Source organism: Ipomoea triloba, chromosome 5 (assembly GCF_003576645.1).
Source record: "Ipomoea triloba cultivar NCNSP0323 chromosome 5, ASM357664v1".
In the NCBI taxonomy this organism is placed as follows: domain Eukaryota; kingdom Viridiplantae; phylum Streptophyta; class Magnoliopsida; order Solanales; family Convolvulaceae; genus Ipomoea; species Ipomoea triloba.
In genome coordinates, this window is record NC_044920.1 from 2,543,845 (window position 1) to 2,560,787 (window position 16,943).

The 16,943-nt window shown below is 36.7% G+C and overlaps 3 protein-coding genes across 3 annotated transcripts; all 3 read left to right on the plus strand.

The window, feature by feature from the left end:
* The first annotated feature begins 2,538 nt into the window (after window positions 1–2,538).
* LOC116019658 lies at window positions 2,539–3,140 on the plus strand. Its single transcript, XM_031259939.1, has 2 exons — window positions 2,539–2,734; window positions 2,812–3,140. Exons 1-2 carry the CDS (start codon window positions 2,539–2,541, stop codon window positions 3,138–3,140), a joined length of 525 nt encoding a protein of 174 aa, XP_031115799.1.
* A 1,187-nt stretch (window positions 3,141–4,327) lies between these two features.
* Window positions 4,328–9,001, plus strand: LOC116020767 (serine/threonine-protein phosphatase PP1 isozyme 3). The gene is made up of 4 exons (XM_031261291.1): window positions 4,328–4,599; window positions 5,376–5,935; window positions 6,023–6,247; window positions 8,638–9,001. Exons 1-3 carry the CDS (start codon window positions 4,422–4,424, stop codon window positions 6,209–6,211), a joined length of 927 nt encoding a protein of 308 aa, XP_031117151.1. The 5' UTR covers window positions 4,328–4,421; the 3' UTR covers window positions 6,212–6,247; window positions 8,638–9,001.
* Window positions 9,002–10,434: 1,433 nt separating this feature from the next.
* LOC116020906 (protein YIPF1 homolog) lies at window positions 10,435–15,701 on the plus strand. Its single transcript, XM_031261471.1, has 6 exons — window positions 10,435–10,612; window positions 12,624–12,663; window positions 12,737–12,814; window positions 13,417–13,582; window positions 14,460–14,733; window positions 15,168–15,701. Exons 1-6 carry the CDS (start codon window positions 10,562–10,564, stop codon window positions 15,357–15,359), a joined length of 801 nt encoding a protein of 266 aa, XP_031117331.1. The 5' UTR covers window positions 10,435–10,561; the 3' UTR covers window positions 15,360–15,701.
* The last annotated feature ends 1,242 nt before the right edge of the window (window positions 15,702–16,943 follow it).

Below are 16,943 nucleotides of genomic sequence, written 5' to 3' on the forward strand. Positions count from 1 at the left end.
TAACCTGACGCTTCCGCGAACAAGATCTTCAACTCAGCCAGGATCTTCAATTTCGGATGTGGATCCCTTGCCCGAGGGATTGTCTGCCCAGCCCCCCGAGCAAGGGGAAGCCTCGCCAGTTCCACGCATTCGAACCAACTTGGTCCGGCTCGGTATGGATGTGCTCCCCGGGAAATCCTTCTTAGAAAGTACTATTGACGCCCCCGAGCTTGTTCGTAGCCTCGTCACCCCAAGAGATGCAGAAATTCTTGAAGAGCAGGGTTTGGCTGCGCTACGGGAGCGATATTGCAAAATGGCGATGGAGTCTGTGTTGATAGGGGACAGTCTTCATTCGCAGTACGAAGCTATGCTCCGCGATTCTCTTTCGCAGAGGAAGAAACTCGCAGAAGACCAACTGCTTTTGGATACCGAGTTGAAGAAACTGAGGGAAGAGAACATAACACTGAAAACTGATCACTCAAAGTTAGAGCAGAAGCTGAAGGATGAGCGAAAGGGGCACCAGGAGACTCGTGCTACTGTCACCAAGCTGGAAAAGGCACGAGAGACGTACAAGCAGTCATCTGAGTTCAAGGATGACATCCGGGAGTTCATGAGCACTCTAGAAGCTGTAGAGGAGTTTTCTGCGTCCGCGGCGGGTCGGGCAGAAGCTGTAGAGGAGTTTTCTGCGTCCGCGGCGGGTCGGGCTGCAGCTGTAGAGGAGTTTTCTGCGTCCGCGGCGGGTCGGGCTGCACTCGAGGCACAGTTTTCTGCGTCCGCGGCGGGTCGGGCTGCACTCGAGGCACAGACTCAGCTAGCATTCGACCTTGGAATGTTCACCATGCAGCAGCAGATTTATCCGATGCTTAAGGGAGAGAATCCTAATTTTGATCCGGAGGCTGTGGGCTTGCCTAAGTTTATGGAGAATCCCGACCCTGAGTCTGAGGAGTACGACATATCCCCTGTTGATGCTGATGATGCGGGAGTGTCTGATCGTCCTGACAACACCAACACCGCTGCCCAGGACGCTGCTGAGGATCCCACCACTGCTACGAAGGATGCTTAGCATATCTGATTTATTTTTCGTTGCTATCCACATTCGCATTGTTTTTTGAATACTAGTTTCGCAGTTATTCGTGTGTTGAACACTTGTATTGTTTTTTTTTTTTTTTTTTTGAATACTAAACTCGAGTTGTTTTGAACACTTGTTTTGTTTTTTCGAATTATCTTCTTGTATTTTTTTTTTATTTTTTTTTTGCCCTCGGCACTAGGCCGAGGTTTCACCTCGGCCTTGTGCCGAGGTGGGACCTCGGCGTTGTGCCGAGGCTTGCATTCCTGCGACTAGTTGGGCCATCGTCGCCGCCGCCTGTTGGATGACATGCGCTGCTGCCTGAAGGTCCACCACCTGGGCGGGAGCAGCAGCTGGGAGGGGAGTATGACCACCACCATGGTTGTTGTTGAGTTGGCTAGTGCGGCCACCACCATGGTTGTTGTTGAGTTGGGTACGGAGGTCACCTTCTCTGCGGTTATTGTTGTTAAGTTGGCTGCGAAGGTCACCTCCATGGTTACTGTTGAGCTGCTCACGAAGATCACCCGAGGGGTGACCCTTGTTCACCTGACTAGGTGTATGCGAGCTGCTGGATCCAGATGCCATTGCTCGTGATGAGATGAACTGAGTGGTTTGAGATTTTTGTAAATTTAGCCTGAGATCTGATCTCGGCTCTCAATGAAAGCACCAATGACGGTAATAATCTGTTTACCGGTATATTATTTGAGTATGAATGTTATCAAGTATTTGAATACAGTATTGAGCGTAGTGCTCAGTGTACAAGTGAGTTCAGTATGTATTGTCTAAGTTCAAGTGTCGTTCTCCCCACTATGTGGTTGTGAGTCCTTTTATTCCTTTCAGCTCAGTAACGGAGCATTGATGAGGAGTTGAACGTTGGACATCAATACCTAGGTGTTGAATGCTAAGGAGCTGAACGTTGGTCATCAATGCCGAGGAGCTGAACGTTGGCCATCAATGCTGAGGAGTTAGACCGTTGCGCATTGATGCTGAGGAGTGAGGTGTCTTGGTAGTTTGAACGGCAACTGTCTTGGTTATGACGACGGTTCCGGGTCGGGTACCCAATTACCCTGTCAATACTTTAAGATTAAAATTATGTGTTGAATATAGTTTTTAAATATGTAAATCATGTTTATTTAAAATAAATTAAAGTATAAATAATTTCAATCAAATAATTTTAATCGAATGGGTGTGTTTAAAAGAACACCGATATTTGATAATTATTTATATGGAGATTAAAGAGTAAATAGGTAGTTTTGTTTACTCAAACTTAGCCTCAACATGCATGATGTCTAAGAATTAATACCAACCACTTATCCTCTCAATTTTCACTCACGTCCGCCCTAATCTGTATAAAACCACTGTCTTCTCCTCTCCTCTCCTTCAATGCCATCTTCTTTATTCTCATTTCTCTCACATTAATAACCAACAACCAATCTTTGATTTCTCCTCACTGGGAGTTACAACAAAAGATCGATTGGCTTAGAGAGCAAGAAATGGAGACCAGAAGAGTTTTTGCAAAATCAATTCAACTAGGAAGCATTCAAGGAAACCTTGTCGACAGAAAGATCAAATGGCAAAGACAAACTAATTCCACAATTGTGCTCAATGTTGATGGTGCCTTTACAGGAAATCACTCGACTGCTGGAAGAGGTGCGGTTCTTAGAGACCATAAAGGAAACTGGATGGAAGGTTGCTCTTTTTCTTTTCACGCAGTAACCCACTAGAGGCTGAGCTCACTGCACTTTATCTAGCCTTGCAATGGACAGCAACTAAAGGAATCCTCGACATGGAGATTCAAAGTGACAGTAAGGAGTTGACCAAGTGTCTTAATGAGAACAGTCGGGGAGGGAACAACATGGGGCAGTTGGGGATTAAATGCAGAGATCTCATTCGGAAAAGTGGTAATTCTTCTCTGGTGCATATATTCCGTGAACAAAACACTGTTGTGGATTATTTAGCAAAGCATGGGTGCAATTCTAGAGAGATCATGACCCTTTTTGTTTCACCCCCTCCCGGATGCATTAACTTTGTGTATAACGATCAACTAGGGGCTGTTTGCGATCGTCTCATTCTTGAGACGCTGTTTTGTTTATGAGACTCAGCCTGGAGTTTCCCCTTCCATATTGTATTGCAAAAAAAAAAAAAAAAAAAAAAAAAAGAACACCGATATTGACACAGGTATAAAATATTTAAGTATGGGCTTCAGCTACCAAAACATTTTGGTAGCCAGTCAACCTTTGTTTCAAAATTTCAGTCAATATTTTATTGCTCAATTATCAGCTCACAATCCAATTGAGCAACTGGGGGGCTTTTAGTTACACCAATTGGCTTTCGTGTTTTTACTTTCTATTAACAAAAAATTTAAAATCATCTTTGAATTAAACTATGCATAAAATAATACTACTTAATAATTATTGTTAACACTTTAGGAAGAGGATTCCCAAAACGAAATAGTCTAGTTATGGGTCAACTTTAATCAAGTTTGTTGGACAATTAGTTTGATAATTATAATATTTTATTAAGTTTGAGTTCATCAGATATAATTAATTTAGGCTAGTATTTTGAACCCATGACCTTTGTCAGAATGTTGAACCTTTCATCTAAATTAAAAGTTTAAACTGATAGTGGGGTTGTACTTATTATTCTCGCTTCCCAAAAGGTTGAATCCGTAATACTAAGGACCCCACGTCCCATCTCAATTAAAAATTTAAACTAATAGTTGTATTGTACTTATTGTTCCCACTTCTCAAAAGGTTGAATCCCCAATCCTAAAGGCCCACACGTCCCAACCGGACAGAGCATATGAGAATATGTAAATCATGGTAACTCAGTTGAATACAGAGATTCACTTACTTAACTCCGGGTCATTGTTCCAAAACTTCACCCATGTGACCAACTGACGGGCTAGATTATACATTTATGTTTATACAATATATACTTCATTTTTTTTTAAAACACTCACCATTACACTCCATAGCTATCTAATTGCACAACTATTAAATTCATAACAACTAGATTTAATGATGCAAATACAAACATACAAAATTATTTCAAAATCCACTTTTTGTAACCATATATTAAATGATGACATAATTAAATATAAAAATTAAATAAATAAAATCTCTCTTGAAATTTTAAAAAAAGGAATTTAAAAAATAATTTGATTTTTCTTTTCCTTTTCTGTTTGGCTATAGTGAGAAATTCATTAAAATATTCTTCAACAAGTCTGATTAAAAAACCAAGGGAATAAAAAAATTTAAATAATAAAAATAAAAATAAAGGCAGGCCCAGACCTAAAGAAGAGGAAAAACAAAGACCAAAGAGGAGAGAAAGCAGAGAGATTAGAATCTGAGATCGAGCGTAGCAGGTTGAGTCAATGGACTCTGCAGTAGTGGATAGAATCATAGAGAAGCTTACAGAAGTCCGATCTTCCAAGCCGGGGAAGCTGGTTCAACTCACTGAGTCTGAAATCAAGCAGCTTTGTGTCGCCTCCAGAGATATTTTCAACAAACAGCCCAATCTTCTTGAACTCGAAGCACCCATCAAAATCTGCGGTACCCTTTTTCTCCACTGCCACTTTTTTGCCTTTATTTTTTCTGGGTTTGTATTTTTTTTGTTTGAATGTTCTTGGGTTTGGTTCTTTTTTTATTATTTTTTATTTTTTCGCTGTGTGTTTTCTATGGATGAAACTTGTTCTGTGTACTTGCGATCATGTTTTGAGTTTTTCAGGGTAGTTGATTTGATGGATTCTTTTTTAGGTTAAATGTCTCAAATGTTGGTGTTAATACATCCATGAATAAAGAGCAAAAAGGGGGAAATGGGGTTTGTTATTTGTCCAATTAATCAATTCTGTATGGTTAAATTTTTATTTTGTATAAAACTGAATTCTTGTTGTTATAGGATTGAATTCACCCTTTTTATTTTAATCACTATTTTGATGAATTCTGCCAAAAATTTTAGGAGACACTAACCCTAATGAGCTCTGCTAGTCCTAAAAATTTAAGTAATATCAATCAAACATCTCTAAAACCAGTGCTGACTAAGCAACATGTTATCAGCTAGTAAGAAGGTAGTTTAGTCCTTGTGCGGCTAAATCAAAGTGATTATACCTTGAACTATAATCTCGTTTAAATGGAGTGCAAGGTTGTTCCTTAAGGTTGTCTTTCGAGTGCATATATTGATTTGGGAATGATTGGGGATGAAGTGGATTTTAATGATCTGAATCACTTGTGTTTCAAGAATGACTTTAGAGTTTAGGCTACCCTGGTTCTTCCTTTTGGTGTCCTATGATTTGTTGCTGTGTTATTTATTGACTGTTTTGTGGTTTCAGGTGACATTCATGGTCAGTACAGTGACCTATTGCGACTTTTTGAATATGGAGGGTTTCCTCCTAAGGCTAATTATTTGTTTTTAGGCGACTATGTAGATCGTGGCAAACAAAGTTTGGAAACGATATGCCTCTTGCTTGCCTATAAAATTAAATACCCAGAGAACTTTTTCCTTCTGAGAGGAAACCATGAATGCGCTTCTATTAATAGGATTTATGGATTTTATGATGAATGTAAGCGGCGGTTTAATGTTAGACTTTGGAAAGCCTTTACGGACTGCTTCAACTGTCTTCCTGTTGCGGCACTGGTTGATGATAAGATATTGTGCATGCATGGGGGGCTATCCCCTGACCTATCAAACTTGGATCAAATCAGACAATTACAGCGTCCTACTGTTATCCCTGATACGGGTTTGCTTTGCGATTTACTTTGGTCGGATCCTGGTAAAGATGTTAAGGGGTGGGGGATGAATGATAGAGGAGTTTCATTTACCTTTGGCCCGGATAAAGTGTCAGAGTTTTTGACAAAGCATGATTTGGATCTTGTTTGTCGTGCTCATCAAGTAATGAACCCTGCTGCTTTTTCTTTTTTCGTTTTCCTTGACTTCCAATAGTACTGTTTTTCCACATACAATCTCTTTCGTTCACAGGTTGTGGAGGATGGCTATGAATTCTTTGCCGATAGGCAGCTAGTCACCATTTTTTCTGCTCCCAACTACTGCGGAGAATTTGATAATGCTGGTGCCATGATGAGTGTCGATGAAAACTTGATGTGCTCCTTTCAAATTCTTAAACCCGCTGAGAAGAAAAACAAGTTTATGACATCAACAAAAATGTGACTTCATTTATCAGTCACTCTCCGAAATTTATGAAAGGTCTGTATCCTACTCCTCTTCCCTTTGCACAATAGCTGCTTAACCAGTGCATATGTGTCTGTGTGTGCTTATTTATACGCATTGGATTGACTAATTCTGTAGTACAAGTATGTGCATTGTCCAAGCAATTCAAATGATAAAGCATTAGGGCATGTGCTTGACCAATGAGAAATGCAAATGTTCTTATGGACAATCCACCTTGTGCTTTTGAAAATTTTTCATTTTAAAAATTTACTCCGTATAAAAATTCAAAACTTTTAAAATAGTGCAAGATTTCAGTAGCTGGATTACTTATGCAGAAAAAAAAGGTATATACGGAAAGAGTTAATTTAACTATTACTCCTTAAGTTCTTATGAGAATTTACAAGCTACAATTGATTGGATTAGACACGTAATTTGAATCAACACACACACACACACACACACACACATATAGGCTTGTGTTCAAGTGAGAACCTTGCCTTGGGTGAGAACTTGCGAACTACTGCATGAGTGCACACAGTCTACTCCCAGGCATGCCTGGATGACGGTGGAGTATTTGCGTGTGCATTCGTGTTGTAGATTGTGTGCACTCATGCAGTTCTCACGTTCTCACCTAAGTATAGGGGAGGGTTCAGGTGAGAACAGGCTGCTCCCATGTAAAAAGTGAGGACTAATTTGATCCATCTATCTTGGTAGATCAATGGTTGAGTTTGCTGGAAAATAAATGGAAAAAGGATGGGGTTCATTTTAAAAATATTGTAAACTTGAATGTTTGCAATAATTATAAAATTGGCCCGTGTTTGTTTTTTACTAAACCCTCATTAGTCCTCACTTTTACAGGATGACCCTGTTCTCATTTATTCCTTCCCATAAATATATATATATATATATATATATATATATATATATATATATATATATATATATATATATCCTCCAGTGTTTTGCTAATGTCATCGACAATCACCGGCAAAAGATGAAAAGTAGCCTTGTAATTACAGTAAAATCATTTACTGGAAAACTATTGAGGAAGATTGTGTGAAATTTAATATAAACAAGACCAATTGCAGATTTGCAGCTATTAAAAAAGCTCATCATCAGAGGATTGATTAAATGAAATCTTTCCTTAAATTAATCCAACAGGTAGCCATATAATATTAATGATGCATTTGAGGAATTCAATATAATGTTGCATTATGAAAAATGCAAAACAATATTGCATTTCAGGATTGTGACAATAATGCTTCATTTTAGGACTGCAATATAATGTTGCATTATAGAATGCAGACTTCCTTTAAAAAAAAATTATTGGATTTTATATAAAATTCTAATGTTACATAAATTGACTTACTGACTAATATGTGACAAAACTAAAAAGAAGGAAATAGAATAAAAGAGAGATACTATCTTGGAACAATAGAAGCTTAAGAGAAATGAAGCAAAAACACTCCCATTGTATTCATGAGAAGAGAGCCTTTAGTTGACTAAGGGACATTAGTGAAGTCTAGAAACATATTATGTGCACATTCATAAGTTGCAAGAGAATTGAAAGCTTGATTCATATCTCCAAAAACCTATAAAGTAGATTTATATCCACGAATAGTTCATTTTCCTAGAATAGTATTGGCAAAAGGAGAGTAAATTGCATTAGGATATTGGGTTCAAGCTTAGGAAACACGCTGATAAATAATTTAAAAGAAAGAGACTGTGTGCATCTTCCTAAAATACTACATGATATGAGTTTTCTGCCATCATTTTCTTCCATTTTCACACTTTTCCATCTTTACTACCATTTTCTTATGTTCCCGGTCATAATTTTTTAATAATGAAGAGCTGTAAACAAGCAGTCCATCTTGGCTTGTTTAAGCTTGTATGTGTCTTGTGTGGAAAAGTTAACAAGCCAAGACTTGTTTAAAAAACGATCCAAGCTGGCCTGTTATTTGCGTAAAATAGCACTCTGTTGAATGTTGCTATAGAATTGTGCTTCATGATTTGGGAATTTGGTTGCAATTTGTATTTTGTAGTGTTTGTGAATGTTGCTCTAGAATGGTTGCTCATATATTGGGACATTTGACTGCAATTAGACTCTTGTACTTTGATTTACGGGAAAGCTCACAGCCGCTATCCGAAGGTGCGCTTTGGGTGAAGTCCGCCTTGTACTCGTTTAACTTAAATTCATCTTAATTGCGTTGGCCTGGCTTGTGTTTTTGAACAATCCGAAGCACAAACTAAGCCCAAGCCGTGTTCTGGTCGGCTTTGTTGTCACTCTTAGCATAAAAAATACGAAAGCGACTGTTCTTTGTGATATCGTGATATCTGCGTTTTGTCAAATTTGAATGGATTCTGTATGCAATATAAAATGCTATTCACTTTATTCATACACCTGACACCATTTTGCTCTCTTGTAGACATTTTATCCTTAATAGAGAAAAGCTCGTGGTTATCATCCGGCTTGGAATTAGGGGAAAGCACAATGCTTCATACTCGTTTGCGTGTTGGTATAGTACAATTGGAGATCATCCTCGATGATGCCTTATGCCTATGCCGATGGCCACACTGGCAGGAAACTGTCTCTTTTCCTTGCGCTTCGTCAATTTGCTCGGATGAATGCTGTATATCTCCAGCACAGAAATATTTTCCAGTTACTACAACTATTATTTTCACTCTCTTCTAATACAGTCTTAGTCTTATGTGTAAGAAATGTTATTCAGTGCTTTTATCTTCCAGTCTTGAGACCATGGCACATGAAATATGAGCCCTTTCTTGAAGGAACCCGGCATGCATTTGCGTTTGCACAGCGGCCCTCAATGAGTAATACTACATGTACTCTCTATACTCCGTCTTGCCTGATTTGGTGTGACGGGATTGAGGAATCATTGATTGACCCTCCTATCCTCTTATAATAATCAAATAGGATATCAAACAATCATTATTCCATGCACCATGATTCACACATTTTGTGTGAACTATAAATTAAAAGAACATTTTTAATATACTAAAAGGTATACATAAAGTACATTATTGAAAAGTATATAGTTTTTTATATTATCAAATAGTGTACATTTAGTAGACAAATAATGTACTTTTAGTATATTAAAAATGTATATATTGTCCACACAATAATTTGATGAGATCAAATCACCTCTTTAACATTGAATTACTGTTGGATCTTGGGCTTGTTTGGTTAACAGCTTAACATGAAATTTGTCAAAATTTAATGAATTTGACCATCTTTAACATAGAGTTAAAATGTTAAAATAATTGTTCGATAAACTGCAAATTCAATTGGCGTTTTGAATTCAAAACACTAAAATAAAAAACATTATGGTCCTGTTTAATAACAAAGTCTATTAGTTAATTTTGACTTATTTGACCACTATTAATTGTTTAACTTGGTTAAATAGTCCATATGAGTGTTTGATTAATTAACTATTTTGTAACAGTTTATTATTCCAAAACACTAAAATTTAAAAAGTTGCTTAAAGCAGTTTTTTCCGATCAACTTTTTATCAAACACCCCTATGAATAGAAGGGTTTTGATCATCGTTTTGAAAAAATGTAAGATTCTTACCAATATGCCCTTAATGCTAAGATAAATCTTTTTTTAAAAAAAATAAAAAATTATTAAATGAGATGAATGGAGTATAAAACTGTAATCTATGTGACAGGTTTGTGTACGAATTGTATACAACTAACCTAAACCTACCAAATGTACTTTAAAAAAATGTGAACAAAAAACTACTCCAATAAATAATGAAAATTTACATTTTTTATTTTTCAATTATACTTGTGGTATAGACTTAGTACTTGAGTTATATGCGTGACCATATTTAACTCCTAAGTTATGTATGAAGCTGCAATTTTAGTCCTCCGAGAACTATTTTTGCTACCAAAATGTTAAATAAAGTGATAGATTTGGTTCTTCAAAGACTAAACTTGTGCATAACTTAAGGGGCTATAAATGATCATGCATATAATTCATGGACTAAGTACCTACTACGGGTATAATTGGAGGATAAAAAATGCAATTCTCCCAAATAAATGTAAAATGTGGGCTTGGGCCTTATGAATTAATGGGCTAATCCGAACCCGCACACGAAACACATGCAAATTCGCGGTAAGTTATCGTTGACGCGTGTGGCGCACGCTGCTCTCAACTGAACTAACCAACCCCTCCCCCTCGCCCTCCCCCCACCACCGGTCCTCCTCCACCCTCTCTGTTATCTTCCACGTTAAGCATTCAATCCGAGAAGAGTTTAGGGCTCGTTTCCACACTGATCCGCCCAAAACAGTTCGTTTTCTCCGCCGCAGATCTCCGCCGCGTGGTTTCTGATGGACGAGTCTTTCAACCTCCCTACCAGCCACTTGCTCGGCTCAGTTCCGGTACACACTCTTCACTCCCGCGCATAATTGTAAACACAAACGCCGTCATCTTTTATGTGCCTCCGTTTTCCATTTAATTTGTTTGATTTTCCAGAAATTACATTCCGATTTAGTTGTCGATAGATTTATTTTTTCAGTGAATTTCTGTTTCTCCAATGATTCTGTGGAGCATTGGAGATGTTTTGGTGTATGAGTTTGTAATAAATATTCAGGTGCAAGTGTTTGTTCACGGTCAGTTATCAGATTACTGGGAGTAGGATATCAGGAATTTGTATTTTGTTTTATATTTTTGGGAAGGGAAGCAAATGATTGTAAATTTTGTATCTCTGCACTTTTTAGCTTACAAATTTGGTTCTGGTCGTATAATTTTGCAAGCGATGGAGTAAAATTTAGTGAAATAGTACCTTGAAAATTCTAGAGAAGTGAATAGTTTAGTTATGCTTGGGGTGCTTCACCAATGCCTGCAGGAACTCTTTTATTTTCTCAGTTGGATAAATACAATTATGTTTTATAACCTGGCCAAAGAGCACTCAATATTGATTGAATATAAACTCCAAAATCACATTGGTTCACCCAGTTTCCAACCTCACACCCTATATCAAAGATGAACACAAAACAATCTCAATTTTCCAATCTTCCTATGTTTCTGATATGAATGCTCTGGAACACTGTTAGTTTCATAATTTGACACTCAACTTTCAAATGGTGAAAATATTGTGTTGTCTGGTCTTTTCTCAATCACCACTGGGAGGGTGAGAGAGAGAGAGAGAGAGAGAGAGAGACTTTTTGGTTTATGGCAACCAAGGGAGAATTAGAACAAAGAACCCTGGGATAGGGTGGAGGTTTATGGCAAAAAATGCCCCAATGTTAGAAGCGATTGGCCATGCATAAGTGATAAGTGCACATTTTTTGGTTCATAAGACTTTTTCTCATTTCCTTACATTTTATAAAGAAACTTGATTTACTGATTTCAACAATATAGGTTTTGTTCACTCTTCTTCTTCTTCGTTTTTTTTTCCCCAAACATGATTAAATTATTTTCTTGAGAATCACTTTAATTTTCTGCAGTGTTGTATGTTCTAAACACAGCTCAAGCTTAATAGTGCGTTGCTTGAAAATTCTCACGCAGTCTTTCTTTGCAGTAGACATCAAGAGAGTGTTTGCTGAATTGGCAGAAATGGATGTAGCATTTTCTTACAGTTTGTAATTGAAAAGGAAAATTTTGTGTCGGGGAATGGGTTTTATCTCAAACTGAAGTGAATTTCAATTTAGGGTCCGTTTGGAAAGCAGGAAAATAACTTCCGGAAAATGTTTTCTGAAAAATGAGTCATTTTCCGAAAAACATTTTCCTTTCCCGTGTTTAGTTGTGTTATGGAAAACTGTCTTAGTGTGTTTGGTTCATTTTGGCCGAGAACATGCGAAACGATCATTTTGGCCATTCCGGAAAATGACTTACGGAAAAAAGTTCATTAAGTCATTTTCCGTAAAAATGAACTGATTTTCCTTGGTCAACGGAAAACATTTTCCGTTGACCGCATTTTCTGGACGTTGCCAAACACCTAAAACTCGGAAAACATTTTCCGGAAGTCATTTTCCGGGTTACTTAACACACCCTTAATAAATGCCCCAAGATTAATTTTTAAAGCTGTTTGATTAATGGTTCCTCTTACCAAGTTGAAGAGAATGGGTTTTATCTCAAATTGAAGTGAATTTCAATTTAATAAATGCCCCAAGATTAATTTTTAAAGCTGCTTGGTTAATGGCTCCTGTTACCAAGTTGAAGAGAATGGGTTTTATCTCAAATTGAAGTGAATTTCAATTTAATAAATGCCCCGAGATTAATTTTTAAAGCTGATTGGTTAATGGCTCCTGTTACCAAGTTGAAGAGAATGGGTTTTATCTCAAATTGAAGTGGATTTCAATTTAATAAATGCCTAGAGATTAATTTTTAAAGCTGCTTGGTTAATGGTTCCTGTTACCAAGTTGAAGAATTATTTAAATGCTTTTACAGGCTGTTGTCACAGAAGAAAAGAACAACACTAATCGTGAAGGTGTGATTGAACTGAATTTCCATCTCTTAGTAATTCCTTCTAAAAATTTACTTATTTGGATACTCTTCTACAGATCCTGAAGCAAATCTGCAGATATTTCCTCCAAATAATGGTGGGAATGCTGGTCAGGGAACTCCTGCAGGTCCAAGTGGTACTAATCATTTACTCTGTACCATTTTTCACTACGTCATATCAGGAAATCATGAGCTGTTTTCTGATTACCAAACTGGTTTAGGTTATAAATATTTTTATTTCAAATATTCTTTTGGGCTGTAATAGTTCAGTTATGTATTTAAGTTTTAGAAGTCATGTACAAATAATCATCAAAATAGCGTTTGGGTTAAAGAAAAAGATTGACTGTAAGGTTAGGTGTTTCGTGTGTGATGTGTCTTAGACCCAGCATGTAAATTGATTGAAGAATAAATTAGGCTTATACCAAAAGGGACAGCTTAGATTTGAATTCCATAAGGTTAAGTATTTCATCAGTTTCATGCATCTTACATCCGAGTACCCAACATGTAAGTCAATCTAGAAAATTTTATCTTATACCTATTTTATTCTGTGATAACACCTTGTACAAGCATGCCACTTATTTAAGCAGTCACATTTACATTGCCAAAGTTTTGACCAAATTGCAACCCCCGATTTCCATTTTTGGCACAAAATTAAGATTCCTTAATCGGAGTACCATTTTCCTATTTAGACCTATGTGTATGAAATTCTAGTTAATGTAGATTATACTATTTTATGCAGAAGGAGATGGGCAGCAATCAGCAAACAATTGGAAAGGAGTGTTTAGTATATCTTCATATACCCAATATTTTAATGTAGATACAGATGTTGTGTTAAACAGATTGATGTGTTCTTTGAATCCTACAAGTGGTGATTTCTTCAACAAAATTGATGCTAACCCTGATCTGTAAGTCCCTCTTGTGGGTACATTTCCAAAATGCATATATTTGATAAGTTGCTTGTTCCTTAGTGCTTTTTCTGGGTTGAGGTGGTCCATTGAATTGAATGGATCTGCAAGGGTGCTGCTAGGAAACTAGACAAAATGAATACAAATATTTGCGTAGCATATATAATCATTTTCCTTGCATTGGGTGTACTGTTAAATAACTCATTGCATTGAAATTGAAGAAAGAAATTTATATTGAATTAAATAATACTTTATGTCCTTCTGGCTTCTGCCATTCTTAAAGTTGTCTGGTGTATCTATGGTCAAATTCATATTTCTGTTTGCTTAGAAATATGTATGTTAATAGTGTCCTTGATTTTCTTTCATACCTCTAGATGCTTTGTTTGATACATAATTTCTTCGAATATATGCATTTTGTTGTACAGATGTATCTTGCTTTCTCAGGTGTGCAATTTTCATGTGAAAAAGAACAAAAAGGAAAAAAAATAAATAAAAATTTGGAAAATAAAGATACAGATAATCAGATAGTGTACTTGGCTAAGAGAAATGAGTCAAACTTGACTTAGAATCTTAGATTATGGCTTGGCTAGTTGGCTGATTTGAGTTCAGCTGTAATAGAAACAAGCCACAGTAACCTTTCCATAATTCTATTGCCCAAAATCCTCTGATGTTATCTTTCTTAATGTTCATATCACGGCTGGATTGGCCTTTACATCTGTTGAATAACTTCTCTTTTTCAAGTGGAGGTCAAACAGTGGTGTTTTTAAATTTCCATTTTACCTCTGGCTTTCTGTTGTTGACTTGTTGTACCATATTTATGGTTACTCAATATCTTCCTCCTAAGTCCCAATATTTTCTTTTTGTATGAATACTGAAGTTATGGGCTTGTCTGGATCTCAACAACTTTGGTAGCTGCAATTTCTTCCTTTGGAAACTTGGCTACCTATCTAATGCATAAGCAAGGTGATACTGCTTCTACTAGGGCATTTGACGTCGGCTATATGAGTGTGGCTGCATTTTCTGTATACGGTTATGCATTCATTGTGCCACTGGGGTTTTACTTCTTGCTTCAGTACTTGGGTTCTAATGCTAACCTCGTACGCTTTTGGTGCTTGTGGGCATATTCTCTCTTCGTTTTTATTCTCAGCTCTGTAAGTATATGTATCTTTATCTTTTTATTTATGATGAACTTTAATTGCGTGGCATCATGCATTGTTGCCTTTGATACATGCTCTGGAGCTATATTGATAAACTTTTGTAGATTGAGAAACACAGTGAACTAGTTTTGATTGTGATACATTCCAACAGAGTAAAAAATGGTTCTGCACCTCTAAATGCCTCTAGTGTACCTAAGTGCTTCATAGGAATGTGAAATAATGACAATGATTTTGACAGTGTAACCTGAGTAAATCGAAATCAATCAGAACTCATCTTAATCATATATGGTTGTGCCTTGTATGCATAGCTTTGGTATAATGAATGCATGGATACTGGTTAACACCTAATGGTGAACTTTCTTAGTGATTTAAGTAGTTCCCTTCTGTTTGACAAGCCTGGATTATTTGGTTGTCGTTTTATATGGCAGTTTCTCTTGATCATCCCAGTGGAATTTATCAAGTGGATCGTCATATTACTCACTGGTGCAATGTCAGGCGCTTTTGTTACATTAAATCTTAAAAGCTTTGTACAGACAAATGATCTTGCCATTGTGCCCATTGCTGCTTTTGTCCTACAAATGGGCCTGGCAATCTTCATCAAGATGTGGTTCTTTCCTTGAGTGTGGTGGCTGTAGTGAAGTTTATTTTTCACTCCCGGGAGTTGAGAACTTCCTAATGGCCTGCTCAGATAGTTATGAAGAACTTGGAGTGTTAATCTAGAGAAATATTTAATGAGATATCTTAGGGAAATGCTGAGCATGAGAACTGCTACTGTTAAAAATTTGTTATGTATAGATAGCATATATATAGTTGTGGTGTAGGGTTTTTGGGAGACTCAAATCAGGACAGTAGCTGAATTTTTATGATATGAAAATATCCCTCTTGTAAATAAATATAAGCTGATTGCTTATTAGAGCAATGTTTTGCTATCAGATAAGTGCAGCGCAATATATTGTGTTTGATATTAAAAGAAAAAGAGTAGTTAGTTCTAGTCTCAATGATTGAATAAATATTCAATTCTTACTATAAATTTGCATCTCTTTCTTCTTTATATCTTTGTCACTTTGTGGTTGTGTGCAATAGGAAAAGGGAAACTACTCAGCTTTTCTGAAAAAGAACAAACTTCCATGGAACTGTGGAAGTAGTGGTTGGTTGCTGGCATGAAAAGCCAGAGATGAAAATGGCAACTTAAGCTCTTCTAGTCTTCGCCCCTGTTGGGGTATTGTGGGCGGAGGGAGAGTTGCATTTTTGGTCTCTAGGAATTTTTTTGGGGTGTACCTAAAATTTTCACTATCGACACAGTTAGCCTAGAGACTTTCTATATCCAAAGTCAAGGATCGAACCTGGGCATAGATGTACTTAAAGGCAAAAAATTAGCACTCGAAGGCAAATAGATGTACAATTGATGCAATTTATGATACCAAAAATGGAGGTTATTCAACTTAAGTGTTATTAAACCAATTTATGATAATAATGTTATTACAATTTCACTATTAATATTAAAAAATAAAAAAAGGATCAACAATGTTACAAATAAAAATTCAATTAGAATTCTCACTATTCATATTTAAAAATGCCAAAAAATATAAAAATTCAATGGTGTAGGATTCAAATTGGTGACCACTCCATATGAAAATAGGTGACTTTACCATATAAGCCAAATTAACCTTTATTTAAATTTTGTATATTTAATGTATATAAACGTTAGTTTACTATGTATATAAGAACCTATACATACAATATATATAAAGGGATGTCCGACCATAACATGCTATAACAACAACAATAATGGGTCTTGTTCAAGTACGGCAGACTCCTCTTGTGGTCCAACCATCTATAATGCATTTAGGAGTGGTATATGTGGTGTACTACAAAATGGTGGTACCGTAGTGACATTTTAATAATTTCAATGATATTCTCCACTAAGACTCGAACTCACCACCTCCTATATAAAGGGAAGGGTTTGATGCCACTAGACCACAAGGTCCTTGGCTAGTATATTTAGATTTATTTAATGACATATTTAAATATGTTTGATAGTGCTTTGTGTCCAATACACCGTCAGTATTCCCGACTACTACGTGCACAACAAAATAACTCCTAAGGGCACATAGATGGCCATACGTTTGTACAGGAATGGTCTGCCCTCTACCGCACCTAATCCAGATTTTAATAATAATAATAATAATAATGCATGAGTGATT

Bases quoted from the DNA above. Each gene is read 5' to 3' on its own strand.
- LOC116020767 (XM_031261291.1), top strand. From the start codon at position 4,422: ATGGACTCTGCAGTAGTGGATAGAATCATAGAGAAGCTTACAGAAGTC. The intron at 4,600-5,375 runs GTACCCTTTTTC...TTGTGGTTTCAG, and splicing joins AGCACCCATCAAAATCTGCG to GTGACATTCATGGTCAGTAC. The intron at 5,936-6,022 runs GTAATGAACCCT...TTTCGTTCACAG, and splicing joins TTGTTTGTCGTGCTCATCAA to GTTGTGGAGGATGGCTATGA.
- LOC116020906 (XM_031261471.1), top strand. From the start codon at position 10,562: ATGGACGAGTCTTTCAACCTCCCTACCAGCCACTTGCTCGGCTCAGTT. The intron at 10,613-12,623 runs GTACACACTCTT...ATGCTTTTACAG, and splicing joins ACTTGCTCGGCTCAGTTCCG to GCTGTTGTCACAGAAGAAAA. The intron at 14,734-15,167 runs GTAAGTATATGT...TTTATATGGCAG, and splicing joins TCGTTTTTATTCTCAGCTCT to TTTCTCTTGATCATCCCAGT.
- LOC116019658 (XM_031259939.1), top strand. From the start codon at position 2,539: ATGGAGACCAGAAGAGTTTTTGCAAAATCAATTCAACTAGGAAGCATT. The intron at 2,735-2,811 runs GTTGCTCTTTTT...TGCAATGGACAG, and splicing joins TAAAGGAAACTGGATGGAAG to CAACTAAAGGAATCCTCGAC.